We start from the raw sequence: 21716 nt of genomic DNA on the forward strand, positions 1-21716 counted from the left end.
ATCTCACACTTGCCACTTTCAGGAACAGCATGTGTGCATTACTTAGGGTAAAGTTAAAGTTTCCAGCATTTGAATTGGGTGGCTCAGTATATAAATCAACAAGCATGTTTGCCTCTTTCAGTTTCCAGATATAAGTAATTGGGGCAAGTTAATATTTACATTTCTATTGATATTAGGGTCAAATTCTAATCACCACTCTAAGTAAAAGGGCACATGCTTACAAAGTGAAATAATATACTTCAGGATCAATAAGGTTTGTCTGTCAAACTGATCTCTTGAAGAAGAAACAGAACTTCCCCGTATTTGAAAACAAACAAATGAATGGGTGAGCGAGGGAATCTGGCCCTTCTTTAAGCACTGCTTCTGCACATGTTTGTGGCTTTGCTAGAGATTGTTTGATATTGGGCTTGATATTGGACATCAGTGGTAGCAGTCACCCAAGAGCACTTTGGTGCTTTTTGTCATTGCTAACAGGAGTGGGAAGTACCTGTGTGAGACTCCTGGGTGCTGTGTGATGGGATAGTCCCAAAGCGTGCAGGACACCTGTAACTACCACCAGCCTCTGCCAATGGCAAATAGTTGGGGAAGCGGTTCTCCTTCCAGAACTGGCATGGGAATGAGGCAAGAGAAGCATGGACAGGTCTTGACTCTTCAATCAAGTTGAGAAGAGGCAATTTTAGTAGTGGTAGAAGTTGGTGAGATTCCCAACCAGGTCTTGTTACAAATGAAGTTAGTCAGAATTTGCCTCTAACTCTGAAGTTACCGTTTCCTGCTTTGTAACTTCCATGTTGTTTGTTACCCATGTTTAGCATTTCAGGCTGCAGTAGAAATGAAATGCCAGTAGCTTAATGTTCATAAGTAATTCTGTAATAACTATGGTATCTTTATGGTGGAGACGAGAAATTTAAATGTGGTATCCTATCCTAGCTTTCAGGAAGTTCTGGCTGGAGCTTATTAGCTATATTGCAAGAGAAGAGAAAACATATCATGCAGATCTTCTGCCAGAGATGTGAAATACAGCTGATGTTTCTTAACAGATATGTGGAGATTGGCTCCTGTTTAAGACAAACCTGGTCTTGGTGTCCCATGAACCCTTTGAGCTCTGAGGGAAGTTTTTTAATCAATTTGAAATCACAGGAAAGTTGGTAGGTTGGGCTGATTTCTCCTGGAGTTCTAAAGCTTACTCAAACTCCCAGGCTCACAAGTCAATGTGAATTCAAATCCTGCCGTGAAGGCCTCAAATGGCAACTTTGCTTAGAAATTAAAATGCCAGGCTTCACTGTTATGCTTCTAAACCAATTCACTGCTGTTTAAAAGGAGTCTTGACTGAGCTCATGATGCTGGCTTTTTCAGCATTAACCTTACATCCTGAAAATACGGTGGGCTTGATACTGCAGCGACTGAGGGAATTACTGAGAAGAGGAAAATTAGAACCGTGTCAGCAGTTAGAGGTCTGGTTTCTGGGTACAGAAAGAAAATGCACTGGTAAGGGAAAAAAAAAATTAAAAAATCATCTGATTTTGGGATAGAGATGCTGCAAAGGAAATTTGCCCTTTGTTAAGGAGACCACTTGGAGATTTGAGAGAGCGATTGGGTGGTACAGGTAGATCAGCAACGTGAGGGGGAGCTCTCACTGAATTACTCAAAGAGGAGGGAAATTTTGGCCTTAGTAGCAAACCTTTAAATGAAGAGTACTGCATTCCTGCTGCTCCCTGTCAATAAAATAGTGGTGGCTGCTCTTCGTATAGGCAAGACCAATGGAGAATATGCATGTCTGCAAAAAGAAAGGCAATCCATGTCCTGTTCCTATCTCTCCTGCTATTGCTACCTTATTTTTTTGGTTGCAGACATAGTATAGTTGTGTTACTGTTGAACAAAGCTGTACTGCAGCTGTGCCATAGCATGTGTAATTCCTTTTCCCCTACCCTTACCATCAACTTCAAATACCAGTCTTGTTCCTTAGCTCCTGTGAGTGTTCCCTCAGATGTCAGCTTTAGAGAAGAGAGAGAGATAGTGAAAATATATGTGGGACATTACTTTTATGGTTAAAGCAAAAACCAGTGCAGGTGAGAATGAAAAATTCATTTCTAGTGCAAATAGGGTGAACAAGATAGAGAAATTTGTAAAACAGTGTTATTTAACTGGTATTTAGAGGCTGGTTACAACTAGGAAACATATCAATGTTTATGAGGTACATGGCAAGGAACAGAGAAGGTTGGGCATTTAGTAAGCTGGAGATTTCTCTAAAACAGAAACCCACTTTCTCTTGTAACCATTTACACTTAAATATTTCTCAGACTAATTTTTGGATGACTTTCTGAATGAAGGGAAATGCAATTATTCCTCCCTATTTATGGATGAGGAGCAGAGACACAAAGAGAGTAGGGTTTGCAGGGGAGAGGAGAGGTTGTTTTAACAGTCGGTTTTAAGCAGAAACTGGATGTGAGTGGTAGGATGCAGGCTAGCTCTGGTTCAGAAGCTGTGTAGTGGTGTCAACTCTAGGCTGTGTCCCAGAGTATGTGCCCTGCTCTTGGTGTATTGGTGTAGTGGCAAAGTGCCAGTAAGATGCTTATTTTGGCTTCCAGTCCAGAACTTGCTTGCATCTGGGATGAGTAGACAAATCTCTCATCTGAGTGCACCCAACTGTACAGACATGCCTCAAGTTACTTTTTAATGTTCATGGGGTGAAAAAAGAATATGTTCAGTTCTCCTCTAACATGCATAAATGCTGGTTCAACTGATTAGCATCTATCTTCTTGATTTAAGTGTGCATTGTACTGGCCTTTATGTGCATGTTATTATTAATCTTGCTGTGTCTGTGATGCTAACTTGTTTAATGTCAGAATAATTTTAGGTAAGTGCTTTTGTTTGTTTTGAATAGGAAAGATGCTAGCCCTCTTCTGCTTGAATTACTAATCTAAGGTAACTAGGTGGTTTTATTGTGGGCTCTTAAAACATTGGTGAATTTTTTTCTAAAGGGTTTTGAGTAAAAGGAACCTATTGTAAGAGACTATTGCTCATATTCTGTATAACATTTAAAAAAAAATCTTTGCTTTCAAAGTGTATGTTGGTATCTCTAAGCTCGTGATATATTTGGCTGGGTTTCTCCTCCATAAATTCATTGGATCAAAGCAATAATATAAATCTGAGGTTTTATTCATCAACTTCTCTGCAACTTTTGCAATTTGCTGGAATTAAATAGGGAATCTGGGAATAATACATGGTCGTAGGTGCAGTACATAACATGCAGGCTTATTTCCAGGATGTCAGTGGAGGGTTATATTAAATCCCTTTGTTTTGCTGTAGTATGATTACAAAGATTCTTTTGTAGCTTGGGACACTGGCAAGAGAAGATAACATGAATTTCATCCTAGCACTGCTGCTGTTCTTAAATACATTTTGACTGGCCAGCAAGAGCTGCAAAAAAAGTCTTGGTCATGTCTGTATGACTTTGAATACCTATCAGGAAGAAGAGCAATCCAGGGTCACAGTGCTTTAAACACTGTCACTTAGGTCTCAGGAGAGACTAGGTATGTCGCAGTTACCAAAGAGGAGGAAATGTAACTAACTGCATTGAGACCAATGCTGGGGGTTTTTTTTGCCTCCCTCTCCCCCCCCCCCCCCCCCCCCCCCAACTTTTCAGCTAAACTAAGTTCAGTTTAGGATGGTCTTTAAAACTTCAACATTAATGGAGAGTGACAAGCAAATAATAAGCAAGAGGTGTCTATTAAGAAGAAAAAACCACAAATACTAGTTCTGTGTGTCTGATATTCCTTCTCAAATAGTTGGAGAGATGAGAGCTTTGGCCTGCATTCATGTATTAGTCATTTCAGCTGTTCAGGAATGAATTGTGTATTGACGGTACAAATTTTATTCTGTTTTAGATAGGGGTCACTGCAGGATTGGGCTGAGATTTAAAGTAACTGGAAGAAACTACTTTGAGTAGCTACATACTTGATTGGCTTTTGAAGGCGCGCCTGTGGTAGCTGTACAAAGACACGAGTATCCACTAATTTCTGGGCCCATTAAATCCTTGCTTTATACCACAAAGTTCATAATATTTTGCAGGTTGTACAGACTATACCAATAATGAAACGTTTGCAATACATGAATATGTATGATGTGTATTTGTATTGTTGCAGTTTTAGCTGGTTTGGTTACGCTGACTGAAAGATGACAGGCTTGTCATGATCTTGTCTTCCAAGAAAGACTTAATCATTTTCCAAAAAAATTTTCCTGGTCACTCAATCCAGGCTGATGCTAAGTCCAGTAGTGATGCTCAGTACTTTTTTTTATTCCATACAATGGTATTTTCCCCTCTTACCAAGTTCAGAGTAAGTCCATGCACTTCAGGGGGATGTTAGGTGACCGACTAGGCAGGAGGGTCATGCAGAGACCAGGTATACTTCATGCTAAGTTATTTTACACGTATTTAGGAATAATACTGTTGTTCTTGGTTCCACGCAGATGGTACCAGACAGGAAGAAGTGGAAGGTGAACTCAGTGAAGAAGAACGCTGGTTTGGAAATTCTTCAGAAACTCCTTCAGAGGCATCGTATGGAGAAGTCCAGGAGAACTTTAAGTTGTCTCTTGAGGACAGGATCCAAGAGCAGTCCACTTCCCCAGATACTTCTTTGGGAAGTGCAACTCCTAGCAGCAACACAGCGGAGCTGGGATCCATTGAAAATGAGGCACTAAGAGACACACTACAGAGCAAAGAGCACCTTTCTCCTGATGTGTCTTCTCTTTGTGAAGAAGAACCTCCTGGTCCAAATAAGCCACTGAGTAGTAACTTGAGGCGGCTGCTGGAGGCTGGCTCCCTCAAGCTGGATACTGCTGTTACAGTCAATGGCAGAGTTGAGTCCCCCGTAAATCTTGGCTCAGACCTTTCCTTCTCTCCACCTGCTCATCATGCCCAGCAGCTAAGTGTTCTTGCCAGAAAGCTTGCTGAGAAACAGGAACAAAGTGACCAATACAATGCAGGTAGTCACTTTATATGGAATCAAGGTAAGTGGTTGCCAAATTCAACCACCACCTGTGGTTTGTCCCCTGATTCAGCTATCCTGAAACTGAAAGCTGCAGCCAATGCTGTTCTGCAGGACAAATCTCTGTCAAGGACTGAAGACACTATAAGATTTGAATCCTTTTCCTCACCTTTTAGTTCTCAGTCAGCCAGCTCCACATTAGCAGCTTTGTCTAAGAAAGTGAGTGAAAGAAGCATGACTCCTGGGCAGGAGCACCCACCTCCAGCTAGTTCTTTCCTTTCTCTGGCTTCCATGACCTCTTCAGCTGCCCTTCTCAAGGAGGTTGCTGCAAGGGCTGCAGGCACCCTGTTGGCTGAAAAGAAGAAATCACTGGTTGCTGAGGATCCCCTGCAGCTTTCAGAGTTGAAGCAAGAGAAAGCAACTCCACCACAGTCTTTGGAATTACTGTTACTGCCAGTCCCTAAGGGAAGAGCATCTAAACCCGCTACTACAGGTATGGAGATAGTTTGAACCACTACACAGAATGTATCTGTTTTCCTATAGGCTTGTGTAACATATCTTCAGTGGGCCTGGATTTGGTTCGATTACATGTATTATAAGAAATAGGTACTTTAGGTAAACAATAGAAAAGCTTTTTAAAATACCACTTGAAGACCAAACTGTCACAAATGTTTCCATATTTGAAAGATATAAAGTGTACAGCTCAGTACTTTTTTTTATTCCATACACTGGTGTTTTCCCCTCTTACCAAGTTCAGAGTAAGTCCACAAAAATATTTAATGGAGAAGATCAAAGAATCCGTGTTAGGGAGCTCATGGTAACAGTGAGCATGTACAAAACTAGTGCTTTTGAAAGACTGGACAACGGAGAATTCTCCCTCCTGCTGTCTCTGTCACAAATAGACTTTTGTATAATCACTTACTACCCTGTCCTAATTTACCAGAGTATATTATTATGTTGCCACTTTTCATTAAATTTTTTTGCAGCAGTTCTGTATTTTGCAGTCCTTTGTCTTTTTTTTTTTTTTTTTTTTTTAAAAAGGCAAACTGCATTTTCTAGTTTCTTCAACAAGAACCATTTTTACACTTCTAACTCCCGTTCACCAATTCCAGCTGTTGGCAGTCAAGGAATAAGGCTTACAGGGAATAAGAAGAAACAACTTTGGTAACAAAAGCTTTCAAGAACTGGCAAGCCATGCAGGGAAATTGCAATGATCCACCTTCAAAATAAGGAAAAATAAGGTTTCTTTCATCTCTTTCTATAAAAAGTGCCCATCATGGATTCATATTTCAGGTAGAACATACAGCTTCAGGTGTTGTCAGTGTTCTCCCTGGAGTGGCATTCTGCTGCAGAGGGGAAGGAAACATGTCAGCTATCTTCATAAGGTGCACGAAGTGGTTCAGTGTGTTAGAGCTTTACCAGACAGAGTTTTATCAGGAATATTAGCTTGACTGCACAGGTATAGCAAGCCAGTGTACATACATAAAACCTGACGTGGACATTGTATCATTGCAATACCATCTTTCTGACTTCACATTTTTGTTTAGGGATGTTATGAGGTCTGCTCTGTTCCTGTGCAGCTCTGGGTAAAAACTTACAGAGTGGAAGCTATTGGATAGACAGAAATGTTTTTTCCTCCCTTGGAAGAGGAGAGGTAGGGATGTGATGAGGTGCAGCTGGTAGCAGTGTTTTGCTGTGAGTTACATGTGTTCTACAAATGCTTTGCTGGTGTGTTTTGATAAGACAATTGAAGTAGCAAACTACTCCTGGCATGGGTCTGGCCTAAGGTTTTCATTAGTTTAGATGAAGTCCTTTTTGGAGTAACATAACCTAAATGAAGAAAAAGGTCCTTTCATGTGGGAATAGGAGTACCCCCACTGGCTACACCAGTGTGACTGTGGGCATTAATTTAATGTAACTTTCCCCATGAAGACTGGCCTTCATATAAGAAAAACAGCAATGTATAGAAAAGGAGTAAGGTTAAAATTTATCTGAAGTTATTAGTTTATTTCCTGTGGGAGAAAAAGCTGTTCACATCATCAGTTTTTGCTGGGGAAAAGTAGGTAGTTGTAGTAAAATCCAGGTTCTGTGTTTGACCAACAAACTGTGAGATTTCTCTGTACAGCTTATACGAGGGGAGTGCTCTGTACCAGCATGCAAGTGTGCTGGTAGTACTGGTGCTTTATACACTAGCTCTGATGCAGCAAATTCCTAGCAAATACTCTCTTTGCTGAAGGCCCAAGCATACTGTGTTGCTAAAAGATGACAGTGGGGGCTGACTGCCTCAGGTCCTTAGTAATCAAGGAATAACTATTCATTTTTTATAATATATGGGACTAGTACCCCAAGAGGAAGGGTGTTCCCTTTCAGTTCATACACACTGAGCCAATGCCAGTTGGCATCCAAGCAGACTTTATAGTGTAATGTTCATAGCAAAAGTCCATTTTCTGTTATGCTACTAAGTTTTTCCTTTCTATATAATTAAATGACTGAAACTAAAAAGCAAGCTGTTGGTTAGCATATCTGGATGTTTATTATGGAAAGCTAGACTCCTTGGTCCCTTCAGCTATGGAGAAGTGCAGCTTGCAGAAAGAGGTCACTGTTCAATGACCTTTGATTGCAGACTTCACTTCTGCACATGTTGAGTAGAGCCTGGAATCTCTGTTAAAGTTCTGATATAATTTTTTAAGAAGTGTTGGTGGCAGACCCTTCTTTTATTGACCGAATGCTGGTTCGGTGTAACTTTTTGCCTGTGATGCTAGCAATTTTGTTCCTGAAGCTTCTTCGGGAAGCACTGGCTGATTCTCTCCTCACTGGATTAATTTCTTTCCAACTGATTGACACCATTTGACATAAAATAGACATCAATATAAATGAAGAAAAGCTGAAGCCCATGATTTTCTCTCTTAATGCTCAGGTCTGTGTAGTAGAGTAAAGAGCTAACATGGTTCAGCTTTGGAGAACATTGACATAATTCCTTTGTACCATTGTCATTGTTACTGGTGAAGTCACATGCATTCAGTCCAGTTCTTTGCATATTTTGTAATGTGCTAAATTACTATTGATCCATCTTGTTTGCAGATTTATTTTTATTGGGGTGGAAAACGGGTAATAGCTTGTTACGTGTTTCTTTTTGGATTCTTTGTGATGATAGCCAGAGGCCGGAGAAAAGATATGATCAAAAGAAAAGAAATGACAGGTAAAAATGCTACTAATGCATTTTTTTCCTGTGGTTTGTCTTTCTCCTGCCTCGTGTGAAGAAGTAAAGATATTTAAAAACTGAAACACAAGCAATTTTAGCATTGGTGTTGGCGTACTCTTTAGAGGTGCAGAGAGTGGAACAATTTGATAATATGTTGAATGTGATAGACTATTTCACGACGAGAATTTCCGAACTTGTAGAAGTGCATGCTTTGACAATGCATCCTTTTTTGTACTTACATGATTACCTAATCAGTTGGAGTACAGTGTTTTTGTTTCCTACCTAATAGCAAGAATTACATTTTAGGATATGACAAATCTTTCTGGAGGTTTTTATCACTTAGTTCCTCATCAAGGGAATTTGATGTTTGCTATATCCTTATCAGTAGGAAATAACTGATAATAACGAGATTAAATATTCTGAGAGAATTTCTAAATAGCAGGATGCACATTGCTGAGCTCTGGATAATTGGAAATAGTCTTTTACAGTGACTAAAAGGGCTTCCAATTTCACAGTAACACTAGACCTTTCTTTACAATAAGCAGAGGAAATTGTGGTGCTAGAATGAATAGATGGTTAGTTGTGTAAAGTCAGCAGCAAAGGATTTCTCTTTCCTTCAACCTTGCAGTGGTTCCACACTCGGTGACATTAACCACATTTGCCTGATAAATGCCACCAAATCCCTTTCATGTTTTAGGTGAATTGGGCAGTAAAGCAGAGTGCAAACATTTTAGGAAGGTTTAAAGCCCAGGTTTAAAGCCCTGGCATCTAGAGGAGCAGAAGGAAACCCATGACCTGAAGACCCTGGTGACTGAAGTTACAGCAGCATCTGCTTGACCATAACTAAACAATTTCAACAGCAGGGGTTCTGAAGCCATTCACTTCTGTAGTTCAATATATCTGATATGCAATACCAGCATGCTTTTCAGTTAAGCTGTGGATTGTTCTATGCTTTATATCCTGCTCCCCTGCTGGATAACCATCAGATATGGAAATGGATCATTTTTTGACAATTAAGCATATTTTCCATACCCTGCTATAACCGGCCTTTGATAGGAAATGAAGCTGCAAAGTAACGATTATGAGAGACATCCATCTCAGTTTAGTTAAATTATAAGGACCATTAGGACCAGGTGAGATAGAGTAGCATCCCCTCCTGATTAGCCAAAGGATGTTTTGGACATTAACCTTTACAAATTATGGTGACCTTTCTTAGAGGGAGAATAACTAGATTAAGGGGAAAAGGGATATGCGGAGGAGGGGGACAGAACTGAAATTTCAGGTATATGTTGTTTAACAGATGTCTCTTTGCAGATAAAATTCTAGCATTGAAAAATGGTATCTTGATTATGTTTACAAGGGGAAAGTATTCGACAAGTAGCTGTAAAGGATCTTCTCTTTTTCTTCCCCCTTGTGCTAAGCCTCAGAAGAAGAAGGAGGAAAACCTTTCCAGTGTCCAATCTGTGGTTTGGTTATCAAGAGGAAGAGTTACTGGAAACGGCACATGGTGATTCATACAGGTTTGAAAAGTCATCAGTGTCCACTCTGTCCATTTCGCTGTGCACGCAAGGACAATCTCAAATCACACATGAAGGTAAGGGAAGTGTTTACTGACAATTGAATCACTTGAATGATCAATAAAAAAATGATAGTATAACAAAACTACTTTGAGTTTGCAAGAACAAAATTTCCCTAGTTGTACTACAGTTAGAGACCATAAAAAGAGAAAGAAATAACTTTTTTCCTTCGCTTGCCTTTCCATTTTATGCAGTGTGGAAACTTCCTTGGGTTATGTCAACTTGGTGCAGCAAAAGCTGTTTGTGATTGATTTAGTTCTGGACTTGGAACCACCAGAAGCAGGGGTGTTAGCTGAGGTGTGGCACCGTGCAAGCACAGCAGTGCTGCTTTTCAGGATGCCAGCTAGTATCTCTGCATGCCATTGCATCACACTAAGTGGGCATTTCAACTCAGCCAGCACTAGCAGGGGATCTCTCCATGACTTTCCACAGACAGGCCTGCAGTTTTAACTTTTTTTACTGCTGTAGTTTTTAACTGCAGACACTTCAGCAATGAATCATCCAAACCAAAAAGAATGACATTTTATACTGTAATGTTTTGTTTTGAAGTGTTTCCATTAAGTTTAAAGTGCGCTTTTAACTCAGCCTCAGTTTTAGGCTCAAACTGAAGATGTTCTTTTGAATGAAGCAATATCTGTGTTGATACGGAAAAATATAAACATGTAAAGAAACTGCCTGCCTTCTTAGCTGAAGTACTACATGGTTGCAGTATACAAAGTGCGTGGTCTTGCAAGCTATAGAACATGCTTGATGAAGTAAAAATGGTACCTGCCACATTAGCCCATGAATGAAGAAGCTAAAGTGCAAAAAGTTTCCCCTGTTAATGCAGTTGAGTTTTATAATAGTGAAATATTTTATTACAGTTAGTATTTTGTCTGGTTTAGACAAATGTGTGCAACAGAGAACCAGACTGGTGTGGAGGGGGACAATAATGCCTGTTCAGCTTTTATATATGCTATTGCAGAATTTGAGATCACTAAACAGGAGTCTTAACCTTGCTTACAGCCAAGTAGCTTTTCACTTCCATGCAAATGATTCAGATGATTCCACTCATCACAACAGCAAATCTTACTGTATTTCAGGTCTTTGCTAGGTCTGGAATCATCCCCCTAAAGTCTGAGGGCTTATCCTTTAATGCTCCTACTATGGATCAGTGCACTATTCCCAGGCATCCTTGATGTATCATGCTAATCCTTATTAGGTACAAGAAGGTTTGGTGTTTATGGCTCGCTCTTTTAGGACTTGGTGTTCCATGTTGACTATAAGGCACATATGGCCATCAGGAGTAGAAGATGAGTAGCTGGAATGGGAACACAGCATGATTCTATCATAAGAAAGGCTTTTTGGTTTTGGTTATTGACAGGCTGCAAAGAAGCACATATCACCTAAAAGCTTGCTATTGCCTGGCAAAGACCTGTTGTTGTCCCTGCTTTGTCCCCCTGTCGCTATTATTCCCTGCAGAAATTCTTGTTCTGTGCTTTTTTAATTTTTTTTTTTTTTTTGAGTTATTATTTGCAAGTCGAGGGCCTATCCATTCCTTTTTAGCATGGTGATTTCCAAAGGAAAGAAAATTCTGAGGAAAATCAGGAACTTTTTCACTGTCTCTGTGTGCTGTCAAATTGATTGCTGTCTGAAGTCCTTGTGCTCTTTTCTGCTCCCACCAAACTGAGCTCATGTCATCTTAAAACAGACCCCTTGTACAAACATGTAACATGTAATTATTTGGTAATACAGTAATTATTACCAAGTAATGCTCAGTTAGACATAGAATCATAGAATCAACTAGGTTGGAAAAGACCTTTAAGATTATTAAGTCCAACCATTACCCCAGGACTGCCATCACTGAAGTCAGAGTAGGGCCCAGAGCTGCTTGACGCAATGTAAGATATTACAACCTCCTTTAGCCTTACTACAGAGGTAAGATCTGAAGTCTGATGAGGAGTCAGTGCAGTCCAGTCATGCAGATCATGATGGGCTATGTGGTCTTTGCTGGTAAAACTGCCCCCTGTTTAAGATGAAGGCAATTATCTTACAAAACTAGACGACTTGTATTTGCTCTTTTGTCCTTTTATAGCCTCATGGATAGAGGTAAAGAATCACAAGCACAAGAATCTGAAAGATAATGTTTTACCTTAATTTCAATGGGTTTCACACACTTTTCTCAGTTGAGTAGGCCATTTGTAATAACATTTTCTATCACATCAAAATTGAAGCAGGTGAATGAGGTGGGGGCATGTTAGTCATGTGTCCAACAGTGTCAGACATAATTTGAATTCCCTTTGGTGAAAGTGTAAATTGATAACAAGATTAAAAATAAAAAAATACCAGATTTCTTATTAAAAGAAAGTGCTGCTTTTAAATCTGTGTGTAAATAGGTATGAGATTATGATAACTGACATATATATATGCCAACAGTGTTCAAAATGGAATGAATACACATCAGACATGCTACAGCACAGCTGGGAGCTACTTAGCATGCAGTGTTCTGGTTATGCCAGTCAGGTGTTTCAGTTTTCCTCATTGTCCTGTGATCCTTTGGGAGCTACCTGGCCTTATCTCCTTCTTGGCAGGCAACCCATGGAGGTGGAGCTGCCTCTAGCTCTCTACTCTTCTCTCCCTGCCCATGAGTCAGCTGCAGCTACAGGTGAAGACACATTTTTCAAAACCAAAAGGCTACTCAAAATTAGGATATTAGGCTGGTGTTTGTCATTCATTATAAGCCAATTTTTATTCTAGGATACTAACACAAGCCAAGCTTTTTTCCTTTTGGATGCTTTTTGGTTTTCTGGTTTTATGTTGTATTGATAAGGATGACAGGCAAAACCCGCTGAGGTGTTCTGTCCAGCTGCAGTCCTCAAAATCTAATAGGGTTGTCTTTGTTTCCTCCTAGGCAGCATGGCAAAGAGCTGAAACATTTCCTCTTTTTTCTAGGTTCTTGTATGGATTTTCCATTGAAACTGATTATTTAGAGATTTAATTTCCATGAGTGGTTTGTGTGTGTCCATATGGTCCTTCCTTATTGTGTCTATCTTTAGATTAATGAATAATAACTAAATAATATAAATACTGTGTAATTCTATGGTAATTATAACATGTCAAACTGATTGACCCAGAATACAACATTGCCAACATTTTTGGTGTCTTGTCCCCTGCTAGAGAAAATCTTAATAGAGAGCTGTATCGATTCCAGCTCTAACCCATATTCAGATCTACATGTGCTACCCACCATGTTGATGGAACATTCTACTAGCAAGGGCACTTTGCCAGGACCAGCTCACAACTGGAGGCAAGGAAGTGAAAGGCAAGAAGGGAAGCACAAGGAAAGTTTCCACACAGACACACAATGAAAAAGAGAGGCTGAGTAGTCTGCCTTTTAAGGCACACAGCGTCTATAATTGTTATATTGCACTTAGATTCCGCAGTGATATGCACCTCAGAAAAATCCTAAAATAGACACAGTACAGTATTTTTGATGTCAAATTATAGAACATGCATAACCGCAAATTTTGGCCCTTATTTCCAGGAATCTGGGGGTAGCATCTCAGGACTTGATTCTGGTATCATAGTGTGGTTTCCGGGGGTGCTGAGAACACTGAAAATGAAGCTGGACAAAAGGAATGGGTAACTGAGAGAGGTATCTTGTCAAAGCAGGCAGAAAGGGTTGTGCTTGAGTCCTCCTCTCTGTTTATCTGAGCATATATTCAGTTGGAATATGTTGTTTTCTTCTTGAGAGAGAATCTTAACGTACTTCTGCAGAAAGCAACAGAAAGGGGCAGTGTAATTCAGCAGGATACACTCAGGCTTTTCTGTTTTCCCTGGTAGGGAAGTGGGGATTAAATTTACCTCAGAGCAATACCACAAGCATCAGTCAGACTTTGGCCAATTGGTGTCTTTGGATCATGCACATAACCTCCTCAGCAATTGGTGCATGGGAGAGGCTTGTGAGATCATGCAGATATGTTCCAAGAAAGCAACGGGATATTAGCCTGGGCACTTGGAAGGGGGAATGAGGAAGAGGAGCATATGGCCAAAAATAATATCTATAAATGTTCCTTATGCTGTTATATAGACGTTAGGCAGAAATGTGTGAGCCAGCTCTTCTGGCAGTGGAAAAGTTAGGCATTGTGAACACGTGCTGAAGCATGATGGTATGGCAGAAAATGAGGAAAGAGAAGATTAAGCTTAACAGAGAAGTTAGATACAGTGGCAGGTAGGTCATGTGATGCTCAACCACAGGATCTTTCTGCTTCTGTTGCTTAAGAAGAGGGACCATGTAGTGAGATCTCAGATTAATGTTCCTGTGTATTATGAAGAGGGTTCTAATCAGCCTCTTGATTAGGAAGAGGCTATTAATTACATTATAGTGGGAATAAGAAAAGGCCCTGAAGAAGCTGAAGAATGTAGCCAGGTGCTCACTACCCCTTAGTGATTTGCTTTTCCCTCTTTCTTTTACAGGTAGGGTCAGACAATTGAATAAGTATTCCTAATCCATTTTGGTGAAGTACAGGACAGATCATTTTAAAGCATCTTCACTAGATGAAGTGGGGAGAGAGAGGTTGACTGTATTTTGTGGGAGAGTTTTTGCTTTGGTTTAAGGTAAACTTAAAGAGCCCTGAGAGGCACCTGTGATTCTCTTCCTCAGCCAACGGGAGGTAATGCAAACTTGCACAGCTTTTCAGCAAGTGAAGTCTGTGCCCTGAGTCTCAGACAGGTACCACAAATGACTTCAAATATCTGCCTTTTAATCTTGTCAGTTTTTGAATATGAGACAAGGATAAGACAGGATATGCAATGATACCTTAAATCTTAAAGAAAAAAGGAAAAAAACAAAATTTTTTTGTGAATGCCTATTCCAGCCCTGCAGAGAGGCTTTTTTTTTTGTTTTCCCTTTTGCTTTCAAGCAAAACAAAGAAATAGTTCCAAAAAGAAAATAATATATAAATAATGTATGTGTCCTGGGGGGAAGGATCATATCAAAACTAGCACCATAGCACTACATTTTTGAAAGTGCAATATTTTTAAAATGAAGGAATTTATCAGAAATGAGCATGAAATGAAAAAGCAGAGTAGCACATGATAGATGCAAGATAGAGACCTCTCAAGTGTACTCTAACACAGTCACAGAAGGCGGCATTTTACTAAAAGAGATTCAAGAGAAAAAAGAAAATAAAAATCAAACCCCAGAAAAGATCAGTGGGTAGGCAGGTGTGGCTGCATGGCCAGGTTGTAGTAGTTGTTGATTGTAGTAGTTGCTTAGACAGATGCCCTTTGTGGAAATGTTAATCCACTTCAAAGTTTGTGAGAGAAATAAAACCTATAGTAGGCAAAGAAAGGACTGATAATTAGGTCACAGAAAGAAAGCGAAGAGTGAGTAGCCAGAAGCAAATACAGCAGTGAATGGATTCAGCACCCCAACCCCCTTATGCTCTGATTTTGCTTAGGGATGGAGGTTCTCAGAAAAAAACACTTCCTCTTATTCTAAGTGTTTAAAAAATAACAACAAAAACCCCCTGTTAAGTTCCACAAACAAAAGGTGAACGCCAGTCCTTCCTTTCCTGTGCCTCATAACTAGAAGGGAGCCTGTGCAAAGCATTACCCCAACTTTAAGGAAGGGGAAAAGAAAATATCTACCTCACCAGTACTACAAAATTGCAGGAGGTGCCTGTGCCACTGTTTCCCTCAACCCTACTCACCATTGTTAGGTGGGATCACATGTGTTTGTAACTGTGGTACATCTGTATGGGCCAGTGTGTAGTTCCTAGGACGTAAACTGGTGGGTAAATCGGCAGGGCTGTTGCTTTTAAGTATGAAAAGTTGATTGAATAAATTGCTTAATATGTCAATAAAAACCTAACAGGAAAAAAAAAACACAGTGATACGAATGATGTGTTGTGATAGGGGCATGTGGTGTCTGTAAAAGAAAATCGTGTTCTTCTACTCAGATGTTCTGAGCATGTCAGGAAAATCATGGACTTAGGGAATCGGTTGAAATTTATTTGGTCTTTAAAAAAGCCTTTGGCAAAGCTTCTCACTGAGAAGCTGCCAAATAAATTAAGCAATGGGATGTACTATGGCAAATTAGAAATTCACCAAGAGACAGTAAAACAAAGGGTAGGCAGGAATTAGCAATTTTAAGCATGACAGAAGGCTAACAGAGAGGTATTCCATTACTAAGTGGAATTGTGTGTATTTTAGCAAATGTGATCTGCACAAAATGATGTCTGTGGGTAAGAGAATTGTAGACAATACAACCTTGTGTGCATGAATCAAGATTTGAAAGGTAAAGCTTAAAAGGGAAAAAAAAGAGGCTGTCTGACAGATCAACAAGGGGCAAATGAAGTTATTGTTGACAAATACAAGGTACTGCACATTGGAAACAAGAGTCTAATAATGCACCTGGCTGTCTGATATAATGAACTGTGACTACTCAGGGAAAATATCTGGGTATCATTATAGACAGTTCAATGAAAACCTTTCCTTAGCATGCACAGCAGTGGTTAAAAAAAGTACATTAGATATTTGAATGTAGAATAAAACAGAAATAACCCTGAAAATATTACAATGCTGTTATTAACATATGGTGCGCTGCCACTTACAATACTCACTTTTGGTCACTGCATCAAAAAGACATGTCAGAGATAGAAGGGGTTTTAAAAGCTGGCAATCAAAATGATCAGTGTGATGGCAAGAACTCCCATTAAAGAAAGAAGCTGAAAAGAATGAGACTGCCAGAAGGGTGAGAGAAGTGTGATCGAAGGTGTGAGGTGTGATCAAAATAGTGCATGTGATAGAGAAGATAAATTGAATGGCCTCCTTTTTTTCTTTTTTTTTTTGGTCTTGTGAGAATGAGGAGGCAGCAAGAGAAAGTGAAAGAAACAAATAAAGAAATGACTAATAGATAATTATTACCCAAGTGCTCAAAGTAGGCCTGAAGTTTGTAAGGAGTGTAGAGTTCTGTTTACAATTATTGCATATGTAATATCAAGCACACATTGAAAAAACTGTAGAACCACGGAATATTGTTGGAGACTGGGAAGACCGTAGGGTTAAAATAAAGATGATGCACAGTCAAGGAGAATATCCAGAACTAAATGAAATAAACTCAGAAGGCAGAAGTCCTTAAATGTTTCTGACATAAGTCAAACAGTAGGTTTGTTGGATTTTGAAAGAGCAGGTTGTGCACTGTGGTTTCTTGCAGCATAATTCAGAGAGATCCAAATCTGGGAGCAGCTGGGCTCGGACTGGGGGTTTGGAGAAAACCTGTCAGCTGCCCTCTTGTCTCCTCCTGCCTGTGGTTCGTCCAGGAACAGCCTAGTTGAGTCTAAAGAGGGCATCTGATGGTTTGTGTAGCGTTAGCACAGTGTAAGAGCCATTCTCCTGTCTCATGGCGGGAGAGGGCAGCTTTTTGGACGGTAACACTGTGTGACCTGGATCTCCCCTGCGGCTTTCTGTGTAGCTCTACAGGGTTTCTTGTTTCTTATTCTGCAGCAAGTAGTTGCTGCCTTGACTTTTCCCTCCAAATAGCATAGAGTGGCAGTTCTTGGCTCTTCTAGCTGCTGTCAGATGAGTAAATAAAGGACGTTTTTTTCCTTTGAAGGGACTTTAATTCTTAGCTTCTAATTCTAATGGGGTTCAAATTTTAAAATATTTATTTTTGATAATTAAAAAAGAAATATTTAAATCTCATGGTGGGACTGGACCCATTGAAGGTTAAATATTGGGCTTGATGTTGTTTCATGTAGGTTTTTTGATAGAGCTAAAATTCTTCCTTTTAAAACTCTAAATATTTGGGTTTGGATTCTGTCATTCCTTGGCTGCAAGTTATAAACATACTTTATTTTATAAGAAATCCATTGGTGATGCTGCTGTTATCTTTGGGCAGGAGAAAAATCCAAATCAGATGAATAAGTCTCCCCTATTCTCATCCATTCTCAAAATTGATACTGCAGGGGTGGCATGCCGTACATGGTAGGCTCCCACACAGACCTTGCCACCTGACTGCAGCAGTGGCAGCCTTCAGAAGGCATAGTATTGATGATTGTGATAAGGGGCATCTAGTGGTTAAATACGTAGGCAGGGAAATGTTGATTGAAGGGGATCCTGGAGAGAAACCCTGGCAGGCAGAATCTTAGTGGGTGTAAGAGATAAAGTTGCCATGGTGAGAGTGCTTGCTACCATTAGTACATCTTGGTGCTCTTGGTGAAGAAGAGTGCTTACATACTTCTGTTCTCACAGACCATCCTGTTTCCAGTAGTGTAGACAGTCAATCTGGTTGGCATTTCTGTTGTAACCTGTTAATATTTAGAATTTATTGTGCTGCTGTTCTTCTGCAAGGTTGTGCTTTAAAACTGTCTTAGGTTAGCATTAGCTTCTAATTTTTTTGTTGTCAGGTGCAATTATAAGATTCCAGAATTACTTTGTCTGTAAATGTCATGTTTATACAATATTGAGAATGTCATTCTGTAAAGTGGCTGGCCAAGAAAAATTCTTTCCTGCCTTCTGTTTGTTAGGTACCTAATCTCCGGAGCCCTTGGAAAACTACTGAATGAAAAGTTATACAGCACTAATGAAATACGTATTTGCTGAAAGAAAAAGGGACTAAAAGAGGGGCATCTCTTAGCTTTATGTTTTAGCAGATCTGAATTCAGGTTCTGTGTGTGTAGAGCTGGGAATCATAGAAAGGTTTGGATTGGAAAGGATCTTAAAGATCGTCTGGTTCCAACCTCCCTGCCATGGGCAGGGAGAACTTCCATTAGACCAGGTTGCTCAAAGCGCCGTCCAACGTGGCCTTGAACACTGCCAGGGATGGGGCAGCCACAGCTTCTCTGGTTAACCTCTTCCAGTGGCTCACTACCCTCATAGTGAAGAATTTCTTTCAAATATCTACTCTAAATCTGCCCTCGTCCAGTTTAAAGCCAGTTCCCATGGTCCCATCACTACATGCCCATGTAAAAAGTCCCTCTCCAGATTCCTTGTAGGCCGCCTTTAGGACTGGAAAGCTACTGTAAGGTCTCTCTGGAGCCTTTTTTCCTACAAGCTGAACAAGCCCAACTCTCTCAGCCCATCTTCAGAGGAGAGGTGCTGGATATGAGCTTGTGATTGAATTCCTCTTACTATATAGAAAATTAATCAGGCCAAATCTACAACCATGGGGAACTCCAACCGAATTTTGACAGAGCTGTGTTTGGGAAATGCTACCATTTCCTCAGCACTCTGCAGTGTCTGCACCAGGACTTGAGATGTAGATCTCAGTTCCGCAGGAAACTGCAAAATGCTGAAAGCCTTAGCTAAAGCTAGGTTTCCCAGGCTCCCTAGCGTAGAGCTGAACTTTGATTAGAGCTGGAGCCCTCAGGGCTTTTGGACTCTCAGGCTATAGCAGCGAGCCTTGGATTATTGTCACAGCTGCTGTTTCTGAGCCAAGCTAGGGAGCAGGGAGTAGAGTGCCACTCATTAGGGTAGGAGAATCATGCCTTGCTTGCCAAGAGTTCATCAAACCTCTCTGTATTTCAGGTGAAATATTTTGCGTTCAACAAATTGCCATTTTCCAACAAAAATCTGTCTCACTGAAAGGTTTCCAACCAACTTGAGTCAGAAGTGAAAACGAATGTGTGGAGCTCAGTCTGGTGCCAGTTTGTTCTGATCCCATGTTCATCAATTAGTAAGGAACAAATGTATGTATTTGCCAGTCTTTCTGCAGGGAGTAGCCTGGAGTGTCCCTGTCAGGATTTAAAATTCCTTTGTGAAGCTATAAGGAAAAAACTTTTTAATATACCCACTCATACCACTAGCCACTATTACACTGGGCTCAGTTATTCCTTCCTTTTCATAAGTACCATGTTAAACAAGGAATTGAATAACTATTTGTATATAGTTTATATTAATGAGTGTGCCTGTTCAAATAATATGTAAACCATTACACGTGGATGGATGGATAGGGTTCTATTTAAAAGGTAATCAGGATTGAGCCTGAGGACACTAGGCATTGTGGTCATACTGGAGCATGCAGACTCTATAAGAAAGAGCCTGTAGTCAAAATATGAGGACTGTAAGATTAACTGTTATCATTAATTGACTGATAAAATAGAATAAATGGCAAATGTTTATATTTTATCGTAACAGAGCTGTTTGTTTTCTGGTAGAATTAATTTGTAACAAACTGTTTCAGTAGTGCCTTGGTATTGCCAGGTGCTGTGTTTTTACTCTAATGATGCAAGAGTCAACGATGGACGTTGCTGTGAGGGTGTTGTTTTGCTGGTTTGCTCTAGACAGTTGTTATTTATGAGGTTACACAGAATGATCATGCTTAGCAGATCACATAATAGAGAAGGGTGTTTTCTTTGTTTGTAATGAAGAAAGCTACTAGTTACAGCTTGGAAGTCTTTATGCACAGACAGGTCATCAGGATCTGGTTGTAAGAACTGTTTGATCCAAAGCAGACTTCATCATTTCCATGCTGCAGAAACAGATGTTCCTGATTTTTAATTTTTTTTTTAGTTGAGTCTGGTGTTTATGTTCATTGACTTATGTGTGAAAGAATCCTACTGTTCCTAGTGCCTGACCTCTTTCCAAGTGCTCAGAATGAAGAGTTCATTAGTTAACTTATTGTAAAATGGTGTGAGAAGTGTAGTTGAGTTTTCTATAATGCTAGTAAACTGTTTTCTGTTTAATACATGCTTTTATCTTTCACCTCTTGAACCAGGTTCATCAGCACCAAGACAGGGGTGAGACCTTTCAATGCCAGCTATGCCCTTTTACCTCCTCCCGCCACTTCAGCCTGAAACTTCATATGCGTTGCCATCAACATTTCCTCAGGACAGAACCCAAAGTGAAGGAGGAAATACCAGAAACTGAGGTGAAGGGGTCACCACAGAGAAATAGTGACTCCTGCCCGGGACCACAGAGGGAAGGAGGTGGACCTGAACTTACAGGATCAGCATCTGTATCTAAAACACCTGATGTGGCTGGGCAGCCTAGTGGAGGTATTCCACCTTTACTAGTGAAAGAAGAGCCCAAAGATGACAATGGCATATCAGCTGCACCTTTTGCTCTTAGCACTGTTGACAGAGCGCCCAACAACACAAAGCTGAAAGACTCCTCTGACTTTGTGGCCAATACAGCATCAGCACTATTCAGCCAAGACATCTCTGTCAAGATGGCATCAGATTTTCTTATGAAGCTGTCAGGTAATTGAGCAGCAAGCGGCAGCAGCAGCTGCTTCTTTACAGGCTAAGAAACACTTTGCCTTCGGTTTGCTAAGTCATGGAATTGCAGGGAGAAAAACATTGCAACTTCTTAACTTATAATTTCTTGTTTCTTCTGATAAGGAGGGGTGCATGAGGGATGGAAAACAGTGAGAGGAGAGGGGGATTTTTGCTGTTTAATTGCGAGGATTGGGAGAGAAAACTTTCTATCCAGGATTTCGTGTTCATTGACAATTACCTGGCAAGTCTCATTTGGTGTGTTTTTCAGGCATGCTGAATACCTGTAGTTCTGGTTTGAAATCACTGAGGGTCACAAGTGCCCAGCACGTTAGAAAATTCAGCTCTTAAGTTTCTGCCTTTACCCACCTGTTTAAATAGGACCAATAAAGTATTGGTCACCCTTTTTTCAGAGTAATATTTGAGGTCTAACCATTAGATATGTGTGAAGTATGAACATTACTGCATTTCTTGGTTATTAACACTAAAAAGGTAGTCCTAGAGATTCATGAACAGTTTTTTGGTTTTTGTTTTTCAATTTTTTTTACTATTTTACTTTAAATCCTCATCTAATGCAAAGCACGTGTTTATTGTGTTTTCTTTCACTGTCAGATTATTGCTCTAAGAATGATGTTCATATGTGAGACTGAAGTTGCGGATGTGTTTAGGGTGAATCTGTTTTATGTGCTCTTTTATTGATTTTACTGAACACTTTGGAATTGTGGACATACTGGGGGGATGTTCTGCACTAAAT

General features: G+C 40.1%; 1 protein-coding gene across 8 annotated transcripts in view; it reads left to right on the forward strand.

Annotated features, from left to right (window-relative positions):
- ZNF827 (zinc finger protein 827) overlaps positions 1-21716 on the forward strand; it is a 103309-nt gene that overhangs the window by 20968 nt on the left and 60625 nt on the right. For all 8 annotated transcript variants that reach the window (XR_003992328.1, XR_003992329.1, XM_030492742.1 and 5 more), the window contains exons 2-4: positions 4468-5478; positions 9609-9781; positions 20464-20947. Coding sequence is in view for 6 of the 8 variants with exons in the window: in XM_030492742.1 (XP_030348602.1) it covers positions 4468-5478; positions 9609-9781; positions 20464-20947 (1668 nt within the window). In the remaining 2 variants the exon portion in view is untranslated. The remainder of the gene's footprint in view (positions 1-4467; positions 5479-9608; positions 9782-20463; positions 20948-21716) is intronic.

The sequence above is a fragment of the Strigops habroptila genome, chromosome 7 (genome assembly GCF_004027225.2).
Source record: "Strigops habroptila isolate Jane chromosome 7, bStrHab1.2.pri, whole genome shotgun sequence".
NCBI lineage: Eukaryota > Metazoa > Chordata > Aves > Psittaciformes > Psittacidae > Strigops > Strigops habroptila.